The sequence below is a fragment of the Chionomys nivalis genome, chromosome 10 (genome assembly GCF_950005125.1).
Source record: "Chionomys nivalis chromosome 10, mChiNiv1.1, whole genome shotgun sequence".
Lineage (NCBI taxonomy): Eukaryota > Metazoa > Chordata > Mammalia > Rodentia > Cricetidae > Chionomys > Chionomys nivalis.
This window is the reverse complement of record NC_080095.1, coordinates 77,749,320-77,766,366: the sequence shown is the minus strand read 5'-3', so window position 1 is coordinate 77,766,366 and position 17,047 is coordinate 77,749,320. Positions and strand designations below refer to the sequence as shown.

At 36.8% G+C, this 17,047-nt stretch overlaps 1 protein-coding gene across 11 annotated transcripts in view; it reads left to right on the top strand.

Annotated features, from left to right (window-relative positions):
- Dgkb (diacylglycerol kinase beta) overlaps nt 1-17,047 on the top strand; it is a 592,477-nt gene that overhangs the window by 563,648 nt on the left and 11,782 nt on the right. For all 11 annotated transcript variants that reach the window (XM_057782585.1, XM_057782593.1, XM_057782590.1 and 8 more), the window contains one exon: nt 498-558. In XM_057782585.1, coding sequence (XP_057638568.1) covers nt 498-558 — 61 coding nt within the window. The remainder of the gene's footprint in view (nt 1-497; nt 559-17,047) is intronic.

The window sequence follows — 17,047 nt, the reverse complement described above, 5'->3', positions numbered from 1 at the left end:
ATTTTTCATATTCCTTCACTTGTAGAAAGACATAAGATATATTTTGACCCCAAAGTAAAACCACATACTGTAGTGGAGACACAAGAGATACTGTTTTATGAATGTGTTGGTTCGAGCAAGTCTTTGACACCCCACTTGTTTTTGTTAAGGTTTGCATACGTGTGTGGTTGTGGTGGTGGAAACAAGTTTGCCAGCAAGGAGTCAGTTTGGTTTTAGGAATTCAGATAGTGTCTTTGAACACAAACCCTGGTATCTTCTTCTGGCCTTCAGAATTATTCTTTATGTCACCACATCTACCAGGAAGCTTTTAACATTATTGTGACCAAAGAACCTTTCAATGTGTTCATTAATAGTTAATGCATTAATAGTTAATGAAACCCCCTTTCAGAAGAGGTCAGCATTTGTCTTCTTTGGACTTATTGTCTTGTGCTTTACAAATAATTCCTTACATTAAATATTTTTGCATTATAGTTACAGTGAAATATTTTTTTTTCCAGGACGAGCAAGTCGCTGCCAATGCAGATTGATGGGGAGCCATGGATGCAGACTCCGTGCACAGTGAGTACTAAATGATCGGGGATCGTTACCAGTATTACCCTTGCTTTCCAGAGTTCATGCATTTCTATGGCTAAGTTGCTACAAAATCTCATCTTTTGTCCTGTCTTCTCTATGTGACACATCCTTTTCTTCCTCTTATTTATGTAGAGAAGCTATTGCATTCAGGCTAAGACACTGTCCACTCTTGTCCATGATCTAGCTTTTGAATGTATGTTGATCAAAGACCTATCATAAACTCTGGGACAAAGAGAAAAATACTTATAAATTTTCTCTTAATTCTTTTGTTTAATTTTCAAGCACCAAATAAGAAAATTGGCTGTGGAACCTTGACACATATGAAGGAAAAAACTCCTCGTGTAGTGTTAAGTTGAATCTTTGTTGTGTCTGGAGCATTTCTTATAGTTACTAAAGTTCACTACTTTCTTAGTAATAAGGTAAAAAAAATCTTTTTTTTTCTTGATAACTGCCATTGTGGTGGAGATGAAACAAAATCTTGATTTTTTGGATTTACATTTACTTGATGAACAGTGGTTAGACACTTTTTAAAGTTTATTACCTCTCAATATTTCATCTTTTAAGAAATTTTCTCATCTCATTAACATGTTTAATTTGTTGGTGTTTCGTATTTTTAATTCTTTGTGTATTCTAGATGATACTTGTAAGTTATATAGCTAACAAAACTTTTCTCACATTTTGTAGGCTGTCTCTTTATTTCTTTGGCTAATTCTCTTGATGTTCAGAAGCTTTTAAAATTCATGAATTCCCATTTGCTGATTGATGACATTATTTTTCAAATAATTATTTTCTGTCCTACTCACAGGGCTTTTCCCTAAGCCAGTATATCGAAGTGTTTGCCCTATCTTCTCTTCCGTCAGTCTCAGAGTTTCAGGTCTTCCAATAACTTCTTTGGTTCCTTTAAAATTGATTTCGGTATAGGGTGAGAGGCAGGAATCTCCTTTTACATGTCCACCTATAGATATGCCAGTTCCTTTCATCCTTCTGATGCAGAGGGGTGGATAGCTTCTGTTCAGTTGTTTTCTGCTCTCTTGTTGTAAACTACAAATATTCTTTCTTTTTTTCTTACTTACTAGATTTCATGTGTTTCTGCTTTCTCTGGTGTTCTTTAAACACTCTGAATGGGACTGTCATATTAACATTTATACTCTCACAGATGTTAAGTATTGCCATTGTTAGAGTTACAGCTGCCTTGCTTAGGGTTACTATTGCTGTGACAAAGCATGACCAAAAGCAGCTTGGGAAGGAAAGGCTTTCTTTGGCTTACATATCCTGAATCATAGCCCATTGAAGAAAATCGAGACAGAAACTCAAACGTAGAAAGAACTCTTCCTCCCCCAGAGACAGGAGCTGATGCAGAAGCCGTGGAGGGGTGTTGCTTACTGGTTTCCTCCCCATGGTTTCCCAAAGCTGCTGTCTTACAAACCTAGGCCCACCAGCTCCCAATTGACTGGGCCCTCTAGCATCAATCACGAATTAAGAAAGCACCCACAGTCTTACTTTGTGAGGACATTTTCCCAGTTGAGGCTTTAATCCTCTCTGATGACTCTAGCTTGTGTCAAGTTGGCATAAAATTAGACAGTACACTAATGGTGGCAGTAATTGTGCTGTTAGAGATGGTTTCCAATGCTGGTGGTAACAGTAATAGAAATTATGATAATGGTGATGATATTATGGATGTGCTGATTCTCGTAACGCCAGAAAAAAAGTAATAGTGATTATGATGGTTATAGTATGAATTGTGGTAAACTTTTAGTCATGGTGGTGATCATATTTTTGATGTAGGACAGCAAGGGCCATGAAAACACTACTTTAATTGGTCTTTAATATAAGACCAATGTTGTTCAGCCAAGTTCACAAGCAAATAAGAAAAATAAAACAAAAAGAGTGGAACCCAAGACCTTCCTTGCGAGGGCTCTGCATTCTTGCAGATGCTGCAGGGTCTTGAGTAAAGAAGCAACAACGGCAGTGCTAATACTTTATACTTGCTAAGATACCCACATGTACACATCAAACTACTTGCTCTGTATGGACACATGCAATTCACACACATGTGTTGCATTTAGCTCCAATTGTATGGAATCAACACACTGAAAAAGGGGAAGCTAAAGTTTTGTCGTTTTCTACACAGCTAACACATCGTAGAGTAGTACCTAAAGTCCATGCAACAGGATCTGGGGCCTGCATTCTTCCTCGCTGATCCCACTGTCATCCCAAGGTGGCAAAGTCCTGGGTGCCTTGAGAGCTCTCTTGTGCAAGGCTTTGAGCAAATCACTAGCTGCTGTTTTTCACTTCTGAAGGACTATATCTATGGATTTTTAATTGAAATTTTAGATAGGTTGAACTGATTCAACATAAGCCCTTTGACACTGATTTTAGAGTTTTTTATTTTTCAATTAGTAGCAGGATACTCACATTATATTTTAATTATTATAATCTAGAAGTGCTAAATTAATAATTTTATGTAATTTAAATTTAGATATATTTTCCTGAAAATATACTTATTCATTTAAAACATATATTATAACCTCAGTGAGCCAATAGCTATAAAAAACTAAAGCTTATTGTTATTAATTTAAATTCTGGAATATTCTACTTTTCCTAGAACCACATGGGACTTTGAACTTTAAATTTAACTAAAGAGAATATTTAATATTCTTAGCAGTGGTATAGTTTAACTAGAGAGAGGGTTTTTTTCCTTCAATAAAATAGCACAATGTTTTTCTTACAGAGCATAAGAATTTGTAGAATGTTAAAATTCTTTGCTAAATTTAAATATCCATAAGCTGATATTCGATTTATGAAAGAGTTTCTCCAGTTATAATTTTAGAGGAAACCAGAAGGTCTGCTTTCTTTCTAACTGAATAGATGGTGGAGAAGGGCAAGAAATGCATATGTCTTGATTCTTAAATCAATTAATGCTATTTTAAAAATCAAGATTATATAGTACCTTGAGATGGATGGTGGTTGCTTAATATTGTAAATCTTAACAACACTGAAGTTACAAGCATTAAAATGGATTGTATCATTTATCAGAATGTCAAGAAAAAAGTCAAAGTCATGTTTATTTATAAATTCACCAAATCTTGTCACAAATATCAAGAAAAGCAAAAGCTGAAAAGGTTTAAAATCATTTACAATTCCTTTCATGACTTTCTAAATCCTCCCACTAAAGACAATCAGCAGATAATTGTTAAATAGTCCTGTTATCACAGTATATCAGTACTCACAACATTGATAAAGAGTGGATTTTATTCTAAGAACACTTTCTTCATGATTTTAATAAGCTTATTTAAATTAGAAGACTATGGATTCTAGAAGACACATTGACATGAACGGTTTGGAAGAGCTATCTGTAAGCTGAACTCTAGAACCTCATTTGATTTTCTAACTTGTTCCTCCTGAGCACACAGCACAGATTGACCTTGTCAGCATGCTTTCATGTAATGCAAAGGGCTGCCTAAAACGTGGAGGGAGATGAAGCATGATTAATAAAAACCCAGAATCAGAAATCGGAGTTCAACGCGAAGGTCAGAAAAGCAAAGCAGCCAGCCACTGCCTCTTACCTCTACCGCAGACCAAAAATGGCAATCCTGTCCCCGGGAATCTCAGAATGAGACTGAGAGCTGTCTCTCCCATTTTATAATCCCCTCGATTTCTGGGATTAAGGGAATGTTCACCACTACAGTCTGGTTTCTATGGAAAACTAGTGTTGCTACTGGGATTAAAGGTGTGTGTCATTGTGGTTATTGCCATTAAAGGTGTGTGTCATTGCTGCCTGGTCTGTAAGGCTGACCAGTGTAGTTGCTTTACTTTTCTGATTTTCAGGCCAGCTTTATTTATTAAAATGCAAACAAAATGCCACTACAGGCATTTAGAACAATAGAATAGGGTAGGGCGCAGACCACATCAGACTTCACTTCTTATTTGTGCACCCAGAAATCCCCACTTTTGCAATTTATAGATGGAGTTTTGTCAAGAAGTGATACACAGAGAAATTCTCTCGATAAACCACACAAAAAGGAGTGACTACAAAACTTGAAGCACCTTAAGCTTTCCTGCATAACTTCCCTTACAAATATGGAGGATTGGAGTTCTTCTCCATATTATTTTGACCATTCCTCCCCAAGTGTTTCCAGAGCTGGAAATCTGAGTCATCCTAGACTACATTCCCCGCCCCCAAACTAATAAATCCTACCGCTTAATTTCATTATTCGTTTCTGCAGTCCTTTCCTTTTCCTCTGACACTATTGCCACCGTCCTAGGCGTGCCCCATTGCATTTCTGGCTTCTGGAGAAAAGACTAAACATGTTCCCATCTCCAGTGTTGTTCCCTTTTCATTTACCTTGCCAGTTCCATTTAGCATCGTCACTGTGAACTCTTAATTCCACTATAATACTCTCTGCTTAGAATCTTTTCTATGTGAACACAGGTCAAGTTTGCTGTTTTAACAGTTTCTTCTTCCTCGTCTTCCTTTGAATAATCCATTACTTCCTAAGAGTTTGGAAAATCTTTCTTCCTTAACTGCTGAGGGGTGCAGCTAATTCTTTGGGATAGTCCTTGCTGCTTCTCCTCCACAGAGCCTTCTGTAGGTATTGCCATTTCTGTCCTGTCTTCCACCCCACTAGCCTCCACCTCACTCCTGTGTCCGCTGCTTGTGATAACACCAACCAGTTCACACTGAAAGTACAACCATTTCCTTTCCTTTTAGGTATAAGTTCCCAGAAGTCAAGGACCATCAGTTTGATCTTCACTGAGTTCTCAGAATACAGAACTGTTCCTCCTGCATATTTTGGTTGCCAATACCAAGTACACTTTGAATTTATAAATTTCTTAAATACTTCTTGGGGTATTATAGCATTTTAAAACATGCTTTCTCCTAAAATCTTCTCTCACTGAACATAATGTAGTTTGGCTAGCAATTCATTCACATATTTTTCATATCGAAATACATGTAAAAGTTATTTTGAGTTATCTTTATTCATTATATTCTCAAAGCAAAGAGCTTGAATGTATCATGGAAGGAATACTTTTCCAATCTCCAAAGATTAAATCCTTCTGTTTCCTGTTTTGGTGTAGCTAAATTTCTCTGGCTACTTCTGTGTTATTAGTTGTATATTTATTGGACACATCCTGCACTCTGTAAATGACTTGAAATCTTGATAGCCAGTATTTGTGTATTAGTCATTACCTGTGACACCTTCTCAAAGAATGATGCCCATGGAATTCTACCATGAGCTCAATGATTAAGAAAAAGAGAATTCTTGAAGCTTTCCTCCATATTGCTAAAGCCAAAACAGATCATAACTAAGTGAAAAAAATGACCACAGTAAAAATAAGGAGTTTTTTCGGAGTGGTAGCTGATTTCTTAGCAGCAATTATACGCGTATGTTCTCTCTAGTCCTTCTATGCTGCTCCTTGGGATTTTAAGTTGTTTACTGTCCCATCACTTGGTAAATCCAATTTTTCTCAGACCTTTAGCACCCAAAATAGAAAGTTTTATACATTTGAATTTCCCACATACAGCAATTTAGTGTCTTGAATTTCAAGGCAAATAGACTTTTCTAAACATTTGCAATACCATGAGATATTCAGAGGGAATCATGATAATTATACCTAACATTTATTAAGCAAATACTTACTAATATTCATTAAATGTTTATGTTCAATGTATTCACAATCATTATTTATTTAATCTTCAAAAAGCCATTAAAATCAATAATGTTATCATAATTCCATATGACAAATTAAAATAGAAAAGCCTGAAGCCTGAGAAATCAAGTACCTCACCCAAGGTCAGGTGATAAAAGAGAGAAGCAGGCTGTTAACTGTACTGCCTCGTGAATTCACAATAATTGACTAATTTGACATTTGTAACAGAGTGCCATCTTTTGTCAAATAGGATTTTTATCATTACTGGATGCACTGAGCTATTTCCTTTGGCACAGCCACAGTCGTCCATCCCACTGCTGCCCCGAGTCACACTGCAGTGTGCTGCTGTGATGCTCACACTCCAATGTCTCCACTGCCTCTAATGATCTGGCTCCTACACAATGGCTTATCACAGCTCCAGTAGGGAACTTCTACAGGGCTACGCGGATACTGAATTTTATTCTCAGGGAAACTGCTTTGAGATTCCATCTTACACCTGTCGAATGGCTAAGATCAATACTATAAGTGACAAGTCATGCTGGCTAAGATGTGGAGGAAAGGGGGCCCTCCTCCACGGCTGGTGAGTGGAAGCTTGTGCAGTCAATTGGGAAACCAATATGGTGGTTCCTCAGCAAGTTGGGAGTCAATCTATCACAAGACCCATCTGTTCCACTCTTGGACATAGACTGAAAGGACACCCCCATCCTATTATAAGGACACTCGTTCAACATACCCATTGTGACTTTATTCATAATAGCCAGAAACTGTAAATAACTTAAATGTCTCTTAACAGAATGAATAAAGAACACCATGGACAATTACTCAGCTGTTTAAAAAAATGACATGATGAAATTTGCAGGTAAATGGATGGAACTAGAAAGAAATATCAACCTGAGTGAGGTATCCCAGACCCAGAGAAACAAATATGGCACTTATTCACTTTCAAGTGAATATTAACCATTACATAAATGATAGCCAAGTTACAATCTGTAAACTCAGCGATGTTAGGTAGAGAAGAGGTCTAGGGAGAATGCAGCTATCTCCCCTGGAAAAAGAAATAGAATAGATTTTACATATGGACTGGGAGCTGATGGGAATGGGAGTGGGGAGATAAGAGGTGGGGATAGATGGAGTGGAGGAAGAGAGTGTGAGAAAGACTGCTGGATTGGTGGGGGCACTTGGGGCATGGTGTGGAAACCTAGTGCAATAGAAACTTTATTTATTAAAATGCAAATAAAGTGTTACTATATTCCCTTTTTTCTCTAAAATAAAAAAGAAGGCTATAACTAAAAATGGAAAACAATATGCAATAACTAAAATAATTATATACAATATATAGGCAATAAGTACATCAATAATATCTAGTCCATTTGCATTTGACAAATTCAGAGAAAATACTTAATTATCTGTCCTATTTTGGTGAGTCCAAAATCTTATACCTAATTTACATTCTATCATAAATTGCATTATTATTTCTTGAAATCTCTCAACCTTATACATTTTACAATTCTTTAGTGAACTTCTTTTCTGAGTCTCATATATAAGGGAAACTATGGAGGCGATCCTAATGAGAACTCCTAGTAATAAGGCATATGGCTTCCCAAATATCATCTCTTGTAGCCAGGTGAGATTTCCAATGGTGGGAGTAGGTCACATTCAGTTGAGTTGCTAGCCAAGGTGGTCCAATGGAAAACCCCAAACACTGAAGGCTTTTGCTAAAACAAAAGGTTGCTCACCACAGACTGAAAGTGGAGCCCCATTGTCTTGTCAAGCACAATACCCACACAACTCATTGACTGTGGTTTATTATTATGCTTTAAGATCACTATGCTATACATATTGATATTATTTGTAAATAAATATATTATTCTATTATTATTATTATTATTATTATTATTATTATTATTATTATTATATTGATTTTATTTTGAGACAGGGTCTTTCTACATATCCCTGACTGTCTAGGAACTCATTGTGTAAACCAAGCTGGCCTTGAACTCCCAGAGATCTTCCTGTGTCTGCCTCCTGAAGGCAGGGATTAAAAGAATGTGCCACCACACCTGGCTTGAATTATTTGATCCTATTAGAATATGTGCTTTTATTTTGAGACAGGGTATCACTGGATAGTACTGAATGACTTGGAACATGATATGAAGACCAGGCTGGCCTCTAGCTTACAGAGATCTACTTGTGTTTGCCTCCCAAGTGCTAAAATTAAATGCATATGCCACCATGTCCAGCTAGGATAATAACCTTAATCCTAATATATCTTATAGGTTTTCTAAAAAGCTTCCTGGATTGCAAGGGGATTTAAATACTAATTAATACAATAGAATGCATAAGCAAACAAAAAGCCTTTTTGTGCCAAGCTTAAAGACAATGTTCTCAGAAATCTGTTTTGCCTCTCATCTGACTGAAATACTTGCTTGATTCTTTTTATTTCCGAGCTTCTCTGATGAGGTCTCCAAAGATTCCCACTCTACAATGAATGTCTTAGCTGTGCGTGTGTGTCAGCACCATTGATTTACTTCAAGCATTTTGTGGTTCCTCTTTCATAGTCTAGGGTGTTAAGTTCATGGTGACTGGGGGACAACTTTCAGAATTTCCTTCTTTGTCTGGTTCTCAGAAGTTTGATGTTGAGGTATCTGATTATAGTGTTCTCTGACCATACCCTGTTTCAGTTTCACTAGTTTTGAGAATCTGTAAATTTATGTCATACATTACAATATACACTATGTCATGCAATGCTCATTTATGTTATACATTTTGTTATATATTGGTGTTTTTTTTTCTTCAATTCTTGATTTTTCACCAGTCTTTGTCTTCCATAACATTAATGGTATATATGTAAGAATGTTATTTCATGGTTCCCAGTCTATTCATTTTCCCCTTTTTCTTGACATTATTCCAACTGAATGATAAATATTCATCTAAGTCAACTTTACTCATGCTTTTCCTTATTTCTATTCTATTCTTTCACCCTTCCAATTGATGTCTTTGTTTTGATCACAGTATTTCTAAGTCATAAAATTTCAGATGAATATCACACACCCATAATCTCAGCATTTTGGGAGTTAGAGGCAGGAAAATTAGGAATCCAAGATCATCCTTGACAATAAAGCAGTTTCCAAGCCAAATGTGGTTATATGAGAAATGACCTCAAAGCAACAAAAACACAAAACATTCTCAATTGATGGCTATCTTAATATTATTTCATGAATTTTTCGACTACTTCTTAGAGCATAGGTATAATAACTACTAAATCTTTGTTTAAGAAAATTAATATTTATATCATCTCAGAGTTTGAATCACTGACTGTCTTTTCCCTATAGGCTTTTTTGAGGTTATTCTGATTATTTATGTACTCAGACATATCATGTTATATTCTGAGGACCTGAAACATCATGGTATGAGTTATGATTTGTTTTGTTTTTTAATATGATTTTTGTTCAATTTCTATGGAGAATATTGGTTTGTTGTCATTGTTCTCATTGTAACAGGGAACTGAAAAAGGCACAAGTGTGAGGTGTGAGTCTGTCTTTTCTGTTTCCCACATGAGTTCAGCTTTCAGTCTTGACAATACTGTTCTGATTTCATCTTATATGTGAAAGTCCTGTAATGCTGTCTGGAAACCCAGTGGTTTCCTTCTCCCATTCAGTTGTCAAGCATCACTGTGTCCTTTAAAGTCATTCCCTGCTGATTCACCTCAAGGGTTAACACAGGAGAATCACACAAACTTAAACAAATTTTATTAAAATATAATTATATCACCCCTTCTCTTTTCTCCCTCCATCACTTCCCATGCTCTCTTACTCCTTCTCAAATTTATGCTCTTTTTTGACTATTATTGCTATATATATACAATCTGCTGAGCCCATTCAGTATTGTTTGTGTGTTATTATTTCAGTGCAGACTATGGGATTTTGAGTAACTAAACGAGTTGTTCATCCCTGGGAAACACTAATTATTCGTCTCTTAGCAGTCATTAGTAGTCTGTAGTTCTTTGTGTAGGGGTAGGGCACTGATAAATGCCTCCCTTCTATGTCGGCATATCTCTTGATGGTGTCATTGTACAGGTCTTGTTTAAGCCATGTTTGTGAGACTTTATGAGTCTGACTTCCCTATCATTTCTAGGAGATGCAATCTCACAGCAAACTTATTAGTCCTCTTGGTCTTATAATCTTAGTGTCTCCTCTTCTAATGTTTCCTGAGCCTTGGGTGTAGGAATTGAATTGTAGATGTACCCATTGGTCTTAAGCACCCCACAATCAGTTCATTTCTGTACTGGTTGTCTATGCTCTGTCTACTGCCAAGGGAGGTTTCTTGGATGAGGGTGAAAGCTGCATTTCTGTGTAGGTATGATGACAATTATTTAGAAAGCAACTGGGAACATAGCAGTAGTAGATTATCCTCTGATATCAATGATCTCTCTGTCCGCCTGTAACTGGCTAGGTTTTCAGGAGTACATGCTATTCCCATTCTGTTGAGTGGACACTAAGTCCAATGAGACAGCTGATAGAAAAACTATCAACCAATCACATCTAATTAGGGTGTGGCTACCTGGGGCCCAAGTAGAAATATTGGGAGACCCAGGTGTGCCGCGCTCTCTCTGCGTGGGGCCACTGGACCTGTTGAACTTTGGACCTCCCATGCCTGGGACTGGGGATTTGTCAGTCTTTGATTTTTTGGGGAATATTGTCAACCCAGTAATCCACATATATTCACTGAATAGTTTCCCTGAATCCTCCCCTCCTTGATTTCTGCCACACTTGACTTTTATAGTTCTTGAGTTGCTTTTCTACCTACAAACTTAAGGTTTTAGTTTTATGGATCAATCTTGTAGTTATATATACTGTAAGGATATATCTATCTATATGGAGATTCATAATATATTACATACATATATAATATATAGCATATTACAGTATATATATATAATATATAGTATATTCTCATCAAGATCATCTCTTCTCAAATCCTCCCTACCTTTCCACCCATATACCCATCCAACTCCACACTTTTTCTCTCTCTCTTTAGAAAATGAACAGGCCAAAAAGAAAAACGAACACTTAAAATGGAGCTCACTCTGAAGAGTTGGAGGATAGAGGCAGACAGGCTCTTTTTTGTCCTTCTCTGGCCAAATTTCACTATCAAAGGAGGCTTCTCCTCTTCTGAGTTTTAGGCACCTGTCTCAGTCATGAAATTGAGAAGGGGACAGGGTGGAGGGCATCAGAGTGTGAAGGAAGCAGCAGTCACTTCACTACTCTTAATGTGAAGGGTCTTTATTTCCTAGTCCTTGAATAAGAAAAGTACACTTTCTCTTTGGCCTTTGTATAAGAGCTCAGTATTTACGTCTTCCATAAATAAAATAGGTGTCTTTAAGCACAAGCCAGGAAGTGCAAGAAAGATGGGGTGGGATTCCCAAACCTTGTGCTTCGTTTGGTCCACTTCATGATCTGAATTCTCCCCTAATCTGCCTGGCTGGCTTTTCAGCCTCTCTGATAGCAGCTGCAAGCTGTTTGCCCAGGGTCTGCAGTACTTTCAGGGACAGTGCAGTGCCTCTGACTCAGTTTTTAGTTAAAAAGGGACCCTGCCCCTCTGCATCAGGTTTGATTGCCTTGGGCTGTTTTGAGATCCGCTTGAATTCCCTCCATCAAGCCAGCATATTATCCTTCACAAGTGCCCATCTGCTGACTTGGAAATTTCACAATATATTTTCCACTTCACATCTCTTTCAAAACTACTAAACAAGTCTTATAAATGCCCTAAAACTTGACTGCTAAAAATCTTAGCCACTTTGGAAAATTTCATTCATTTTTTTAGCCCTAACTTAGCCCTGTACTTAGGCAATTTCAGACAGTGCCTACCTTGTTTGAGTGAAATGATTGACATTTACAGTTTAAGCTCTCTCACTTAGCTATAAAGATAACATTAATAGTTCAGGGATTTCTGCATATTGGTAATGATTTGAGTAAGTGCAGAGAATTTTTCTTTGAAGATTCTTTGGTATGTGGAAGCATTTCTATGACTGTAGGATACTAGAAGGGGAGTTTTAGACTGTGGAGTTCAGGCTAAGTGCAACCCTAGATCATGAGGCAGAGTTATAAGACTCTCCCCAACCAGTTTTCTATTGCTACTCCTGTCATCTGCTCCTTACGCTTGTTTGCCAAAGGATAGAAGGTTCAGAAAAGGAAATAGCAGGCTCTGGAAGTTTTCTGAATATGGCTGAGAAAGAAAGAACTGTGGCTGTACAATAGCCAGTCGGTCCAGGAAGATGCCTTGCCACATACTCTTCACCCTGCCCAGGGAGCTGATACTCAGGAAGCCAGTTTAAGAAGGTGTTGTTGTTTTTTGTATATTTTGGAAATGTAGGGTTAGTGAAGATCTTTTCCCATTCTGTGGGCTGTCATTTTGTCTTGTTGACCATGTCCTTTCCTTTACAGAAGCTTTTCAGTTATAGGAGGTCCCATTTATTAATTGTTTCTCTCAGTGTCTGTGCTACTGGGGTTATATTTAGGAAATGGTCTCCTGTGCCAATGCATTCAAGTGTACTTCCCACTTTCTCTTCTATGAGGTTCAGTGTGGCTGGCTTTATGTTTTAATGGCCTTCTCAAAGGCCCGTGAAGAAGTGGAAGGCACAAAATTGCTCTCTATTTGGGAATATCATGGGCATTTTGTATATTATATTAGAAAACATAATAGTACCTATTTTATGTGCTTATATTGCTTTTGGTTTCTTTCTTTTACATAGCCAAAGTGTTATGTAACCATAGCCAGGCTTGAATTCAACTGTGTAGCTAAGACTGACCTTGCATTTACATTTCTTCTTCACTACCAGTCAACAGCTGAGAGTCCTGGAGTGTGCTACTGAGCTCAGATTTATGCAGTGAGGAGCATCAAACTCAAGGCTTCGTGCATCCTAAACAATCATTTTACCAACTGAGCCACATTTCGAACTCTTTGGGGTTTTTTTAAGAAGCAACAAACATTTTTAAAATGAACTTCAACATGGAGCACTTTTCACCAACTAACTACTTCAGTCAAAATAACAATAGCCTGGGAAGATTTAGGAGAGAACGGGACAAATCTGAGTAATAAAAACACAGCTAGATTTGTACAAAAAAAAGAAGAAAAAAACAAAAAAAATCAGCATTTGGGTTTCCTTATATTTACTATTTAAGTCACCGACCCCCAAGCCTGAGGACTAAAGAGAAATTAGAAATTCTAAGACCTTGTCACCCTGTTGGACGGACTCACAGCCGTTTTGCTAGCAACTTCCTTTCATTGGTTTTTATTTAAAAATCTTTCTAGGTTTTACGATTTTAAATGTTATTTTGAGCAAGCTGGCATCGGCAGCTGAAATAGTCAACTTTTCTTGCACTTTAGCAGAAATTGCATGCAGTCAGAAGTTAAAAATACTTTTCACTCCTTGAAAGCAATGTTTTATGGAATTTCTGTCAGGAGGGAGGGAGAAACTACTTAGGAAGTTAAGTACCTCTCTCCATCCCAGTGGAGGAAAAACAAGGGCAGACAGACCAGAACAGAGTTTCCATGTCCTCTGAATTCCAGAACTACTTATGCTTCTTACGAAGACTGTCTTACTGTTGATATCAACTACTATACATCACAACAAAATAATGATAGATTGCTGAGATTATTACTGGTTGTATTTAGTAACAAACGAAAGAAACAACAATTTTTTATGGTATAAGTTTAGTATTGAATGCAGTTGAAATTTCTTCCTGAGGTTTTTGTTTGTGGGTTTTTTTTTTTTTGTTGTTGTTGTTAGTTATTTTGGAGGGGGAGAGTAGAAGTTATTCCTTTGCTGTTTGTTTTTTGATTTCTTTGATTTTGTTTGTTTGTTTTTTGTTTTGTTTTGTTTTTCTGGGTTTTTGAGACAGGATCTTTCTATACAGCTTTAACTATTCTGAAACTATGTAGAACCAGACTGGCCTTGAACTCACTGAGATCTGCTACCTGAGTGCTGGACTTAGAGGGGTGTGCCATCATGCCTGACTTCTTCCTGTTTTATAGTTAGAGTAGTTTTGCCATAATCTTTGAGGGACTAGAATAAAGAGATAAACCCATATGACTTATGATGAGAAAAAAGTCTGACATAGGTTTAGGATTTAGCCAGCAGTTTTACAGGAGGAGAGACAGTGACTTTTATTGTTTCCCACTAGAATATGCAGATGCACTCACAGAAAAATGACGGCATATCACCATAATATAGAATATGTTTAATAATCATCTGAAAAGAAAATTAGATTAGAATTTATTTCAAATAGATTAATGTTTTAAAAATTATCAGTAAACATTTCTAACTTCAGGTCCTTACACTAAATTGATTAAATTTAGATATTAATAAATAATGTTTGAAGCACCAGGTTGATCTTTCTAGTAACTAGTGTTCGGGGAGTCTGATATGAATATTATTTTCTCATTGAAAGTTACATAGCTACTGTAACTTAACACTCAATCCCTGAGTTGACAGATACTAGCATTCGAGAATCTTGTGCTGTTCTAATGGCTTCCTTTAGAAGGATGTGGAAGGGATGCAGCAAGGAGCAAATGTATATGAAAATGAGTAATCCATAAATTATAAGTAGATAAATACAAATAGTAAATTTTTTGGTGTGCCTAGAAATTGGACTGGGCCTACACACATTTCCCTGACTACCGACAGCCAATAGCGGCAGGAGGAAGAGATGTCACAATGGTGTAACCACTGATGCATGGGACATTGCATATGGCCCAGTAAAGGGCTTTTCCACCCATGGTATTAAATAATCCTAATTGAACTCGATAGGACACACAAACACACATGAACACATAAGACAAGAAAGTAGAAGGGAGACTTGGTAGGAAAAAGAATTTTAGCAGAAGGAGGGGGCATGAGATAGGATGATGGGGTAAAATCATTATGTACATTTATGAAGCTGTCAAGGAATAAATTAAATAAATAAATAATAAACAGCAAAGACACAAAAGAAATGACATTGGACTTAATATGTAAATATGGAAAAGTGATAATTCCCTACTGAAGGAAATATAACATTTTGCTATTTAATTAGCATCAGTTTTTCTATTTGGAGGAATATAAAATTAACATGAAATAAACTTCAACAAGCGAGGTGCTGCTTCTATGGGGACATGACATAGTCTAAGGTGAGAATAGAAATAATGCTACAAACGTGGTTAGATAAAACACAGTACATGCATCCTTTACCTAAGTCTTAATTGATAAATATTTTGCATAAATTTACATTTCTAAACTTTAATTTTTTTCCCAAAGACTGGCAAGTTAGTGTTTAACTAGGCATTATTTTATGTCTTCCCTTTTACTTGTGCATTAATTAGTTCTGTTTACCTGTACCTAATTTTTTCTAATTTCACGACAGTAGTTGTTTTCTGTAATTGACAGTGCAATTTACTGCCTGTGTGCATTCTGGCCCTCAAACAAGAACGGCAAGGCAGAAAGCTCCAGTCTCTTCATTTCAGGTTGTTAACCGGAAAAAAGCATTGCTTGTGACTAATTTCCAATTAATTTGCTGCAGTTACAGGGGACAAAACAATTGCACCTCCTAATTAAGATTTAAAATATTCCACGGTGTCATCTTTAGGTGTTTCTGGAATATATAATTTCCATTTTGGTTCATGGCCTGACAACTCTATTAATTTAAAAGCCCAGTAATACCTATTAGTATAAAACATGAAAAAATATCATTTATCATTGATTTTAATTTTGCAACTCTGTCATTTTCTCAGTATGCTTTAAGATGACGATGACACCACAATATGCACAATTCGAACTGGATGAAGGGGAAATGGATGACACTACTTAGGAAAGATATTGAAGTACATTATTAGAGCTTAATTAATGCCAAACTTATTAAATTTGATTGCAGTTCGAGCAAAATATTTTAAAGAATTTTTATTGGCCTATTACATTTTTAAAAGTTATCCCAAATGCTATGTTTATAATTAGACTTACCTGTCTATAGTTCTTCACCTTAAAATGTTCAGTTTAAATGTTGTGAATAAAACTAAGATGGTCTTTTATTCCTGATTTTGAAAACGTAGTTGGCTTCAATTTTGAAAGTTAATTTTATTTTGATAAAAATAATAAGCTCACATATTGGAGCTTTTCAATAAAAATCCCAAAACCAACTGGACACAGAATGTAAACACATGATAGATAATGAGAAGCGTGCTGCTGTGCGGTGCCTTATGCACCTACAGTGCTAAAGGAGAGAGACCTGCGTGCCGCTAACAGAGTTCAGGACACAGCAGACAGTGCACAGAGAAGGGAGAGAGGAATGAAGCATTAGCTTTCAAAAGCACCAAAATATGCACGCAGACCAAATTCTAGCATCTTCTCAAGTTGGTCAGATTAGAAATGTAGCCTCGCTGATGCGCATCCTTAGACTAACACGTAGGATTGAGTTCTTTCAGTAATTAAAGATCGTCTTCAGGTGGATCACTACGCCTGACCCTGGCTGCTGTCTCATATTTGCCTGTGCCCGTTTCGTTGTTGGTTCATTTGCTTTGACTTTATGCATTAACATTAGTAATTAAGCAAATATACTGTAAGCTTTTTATAAAGAGGTAAGAAACTGTATTGAGACGGTTAGTGTTCAGGCATCTGCACTGGCCTGCCCTTAGGGTCCTGACAGGATCCATCCCAGCTGCACCCACAAAGAGCTTATCCTGTGCACATTACCTGCGTTCCCTTTTAAAAGGTGAGTCTTGCCCACCTACTGTCATTTTCTCTTTTCTTTCTTTCTTTCTTTCTTTCTTTCTTTCTTTCTTTCTTTCTTTC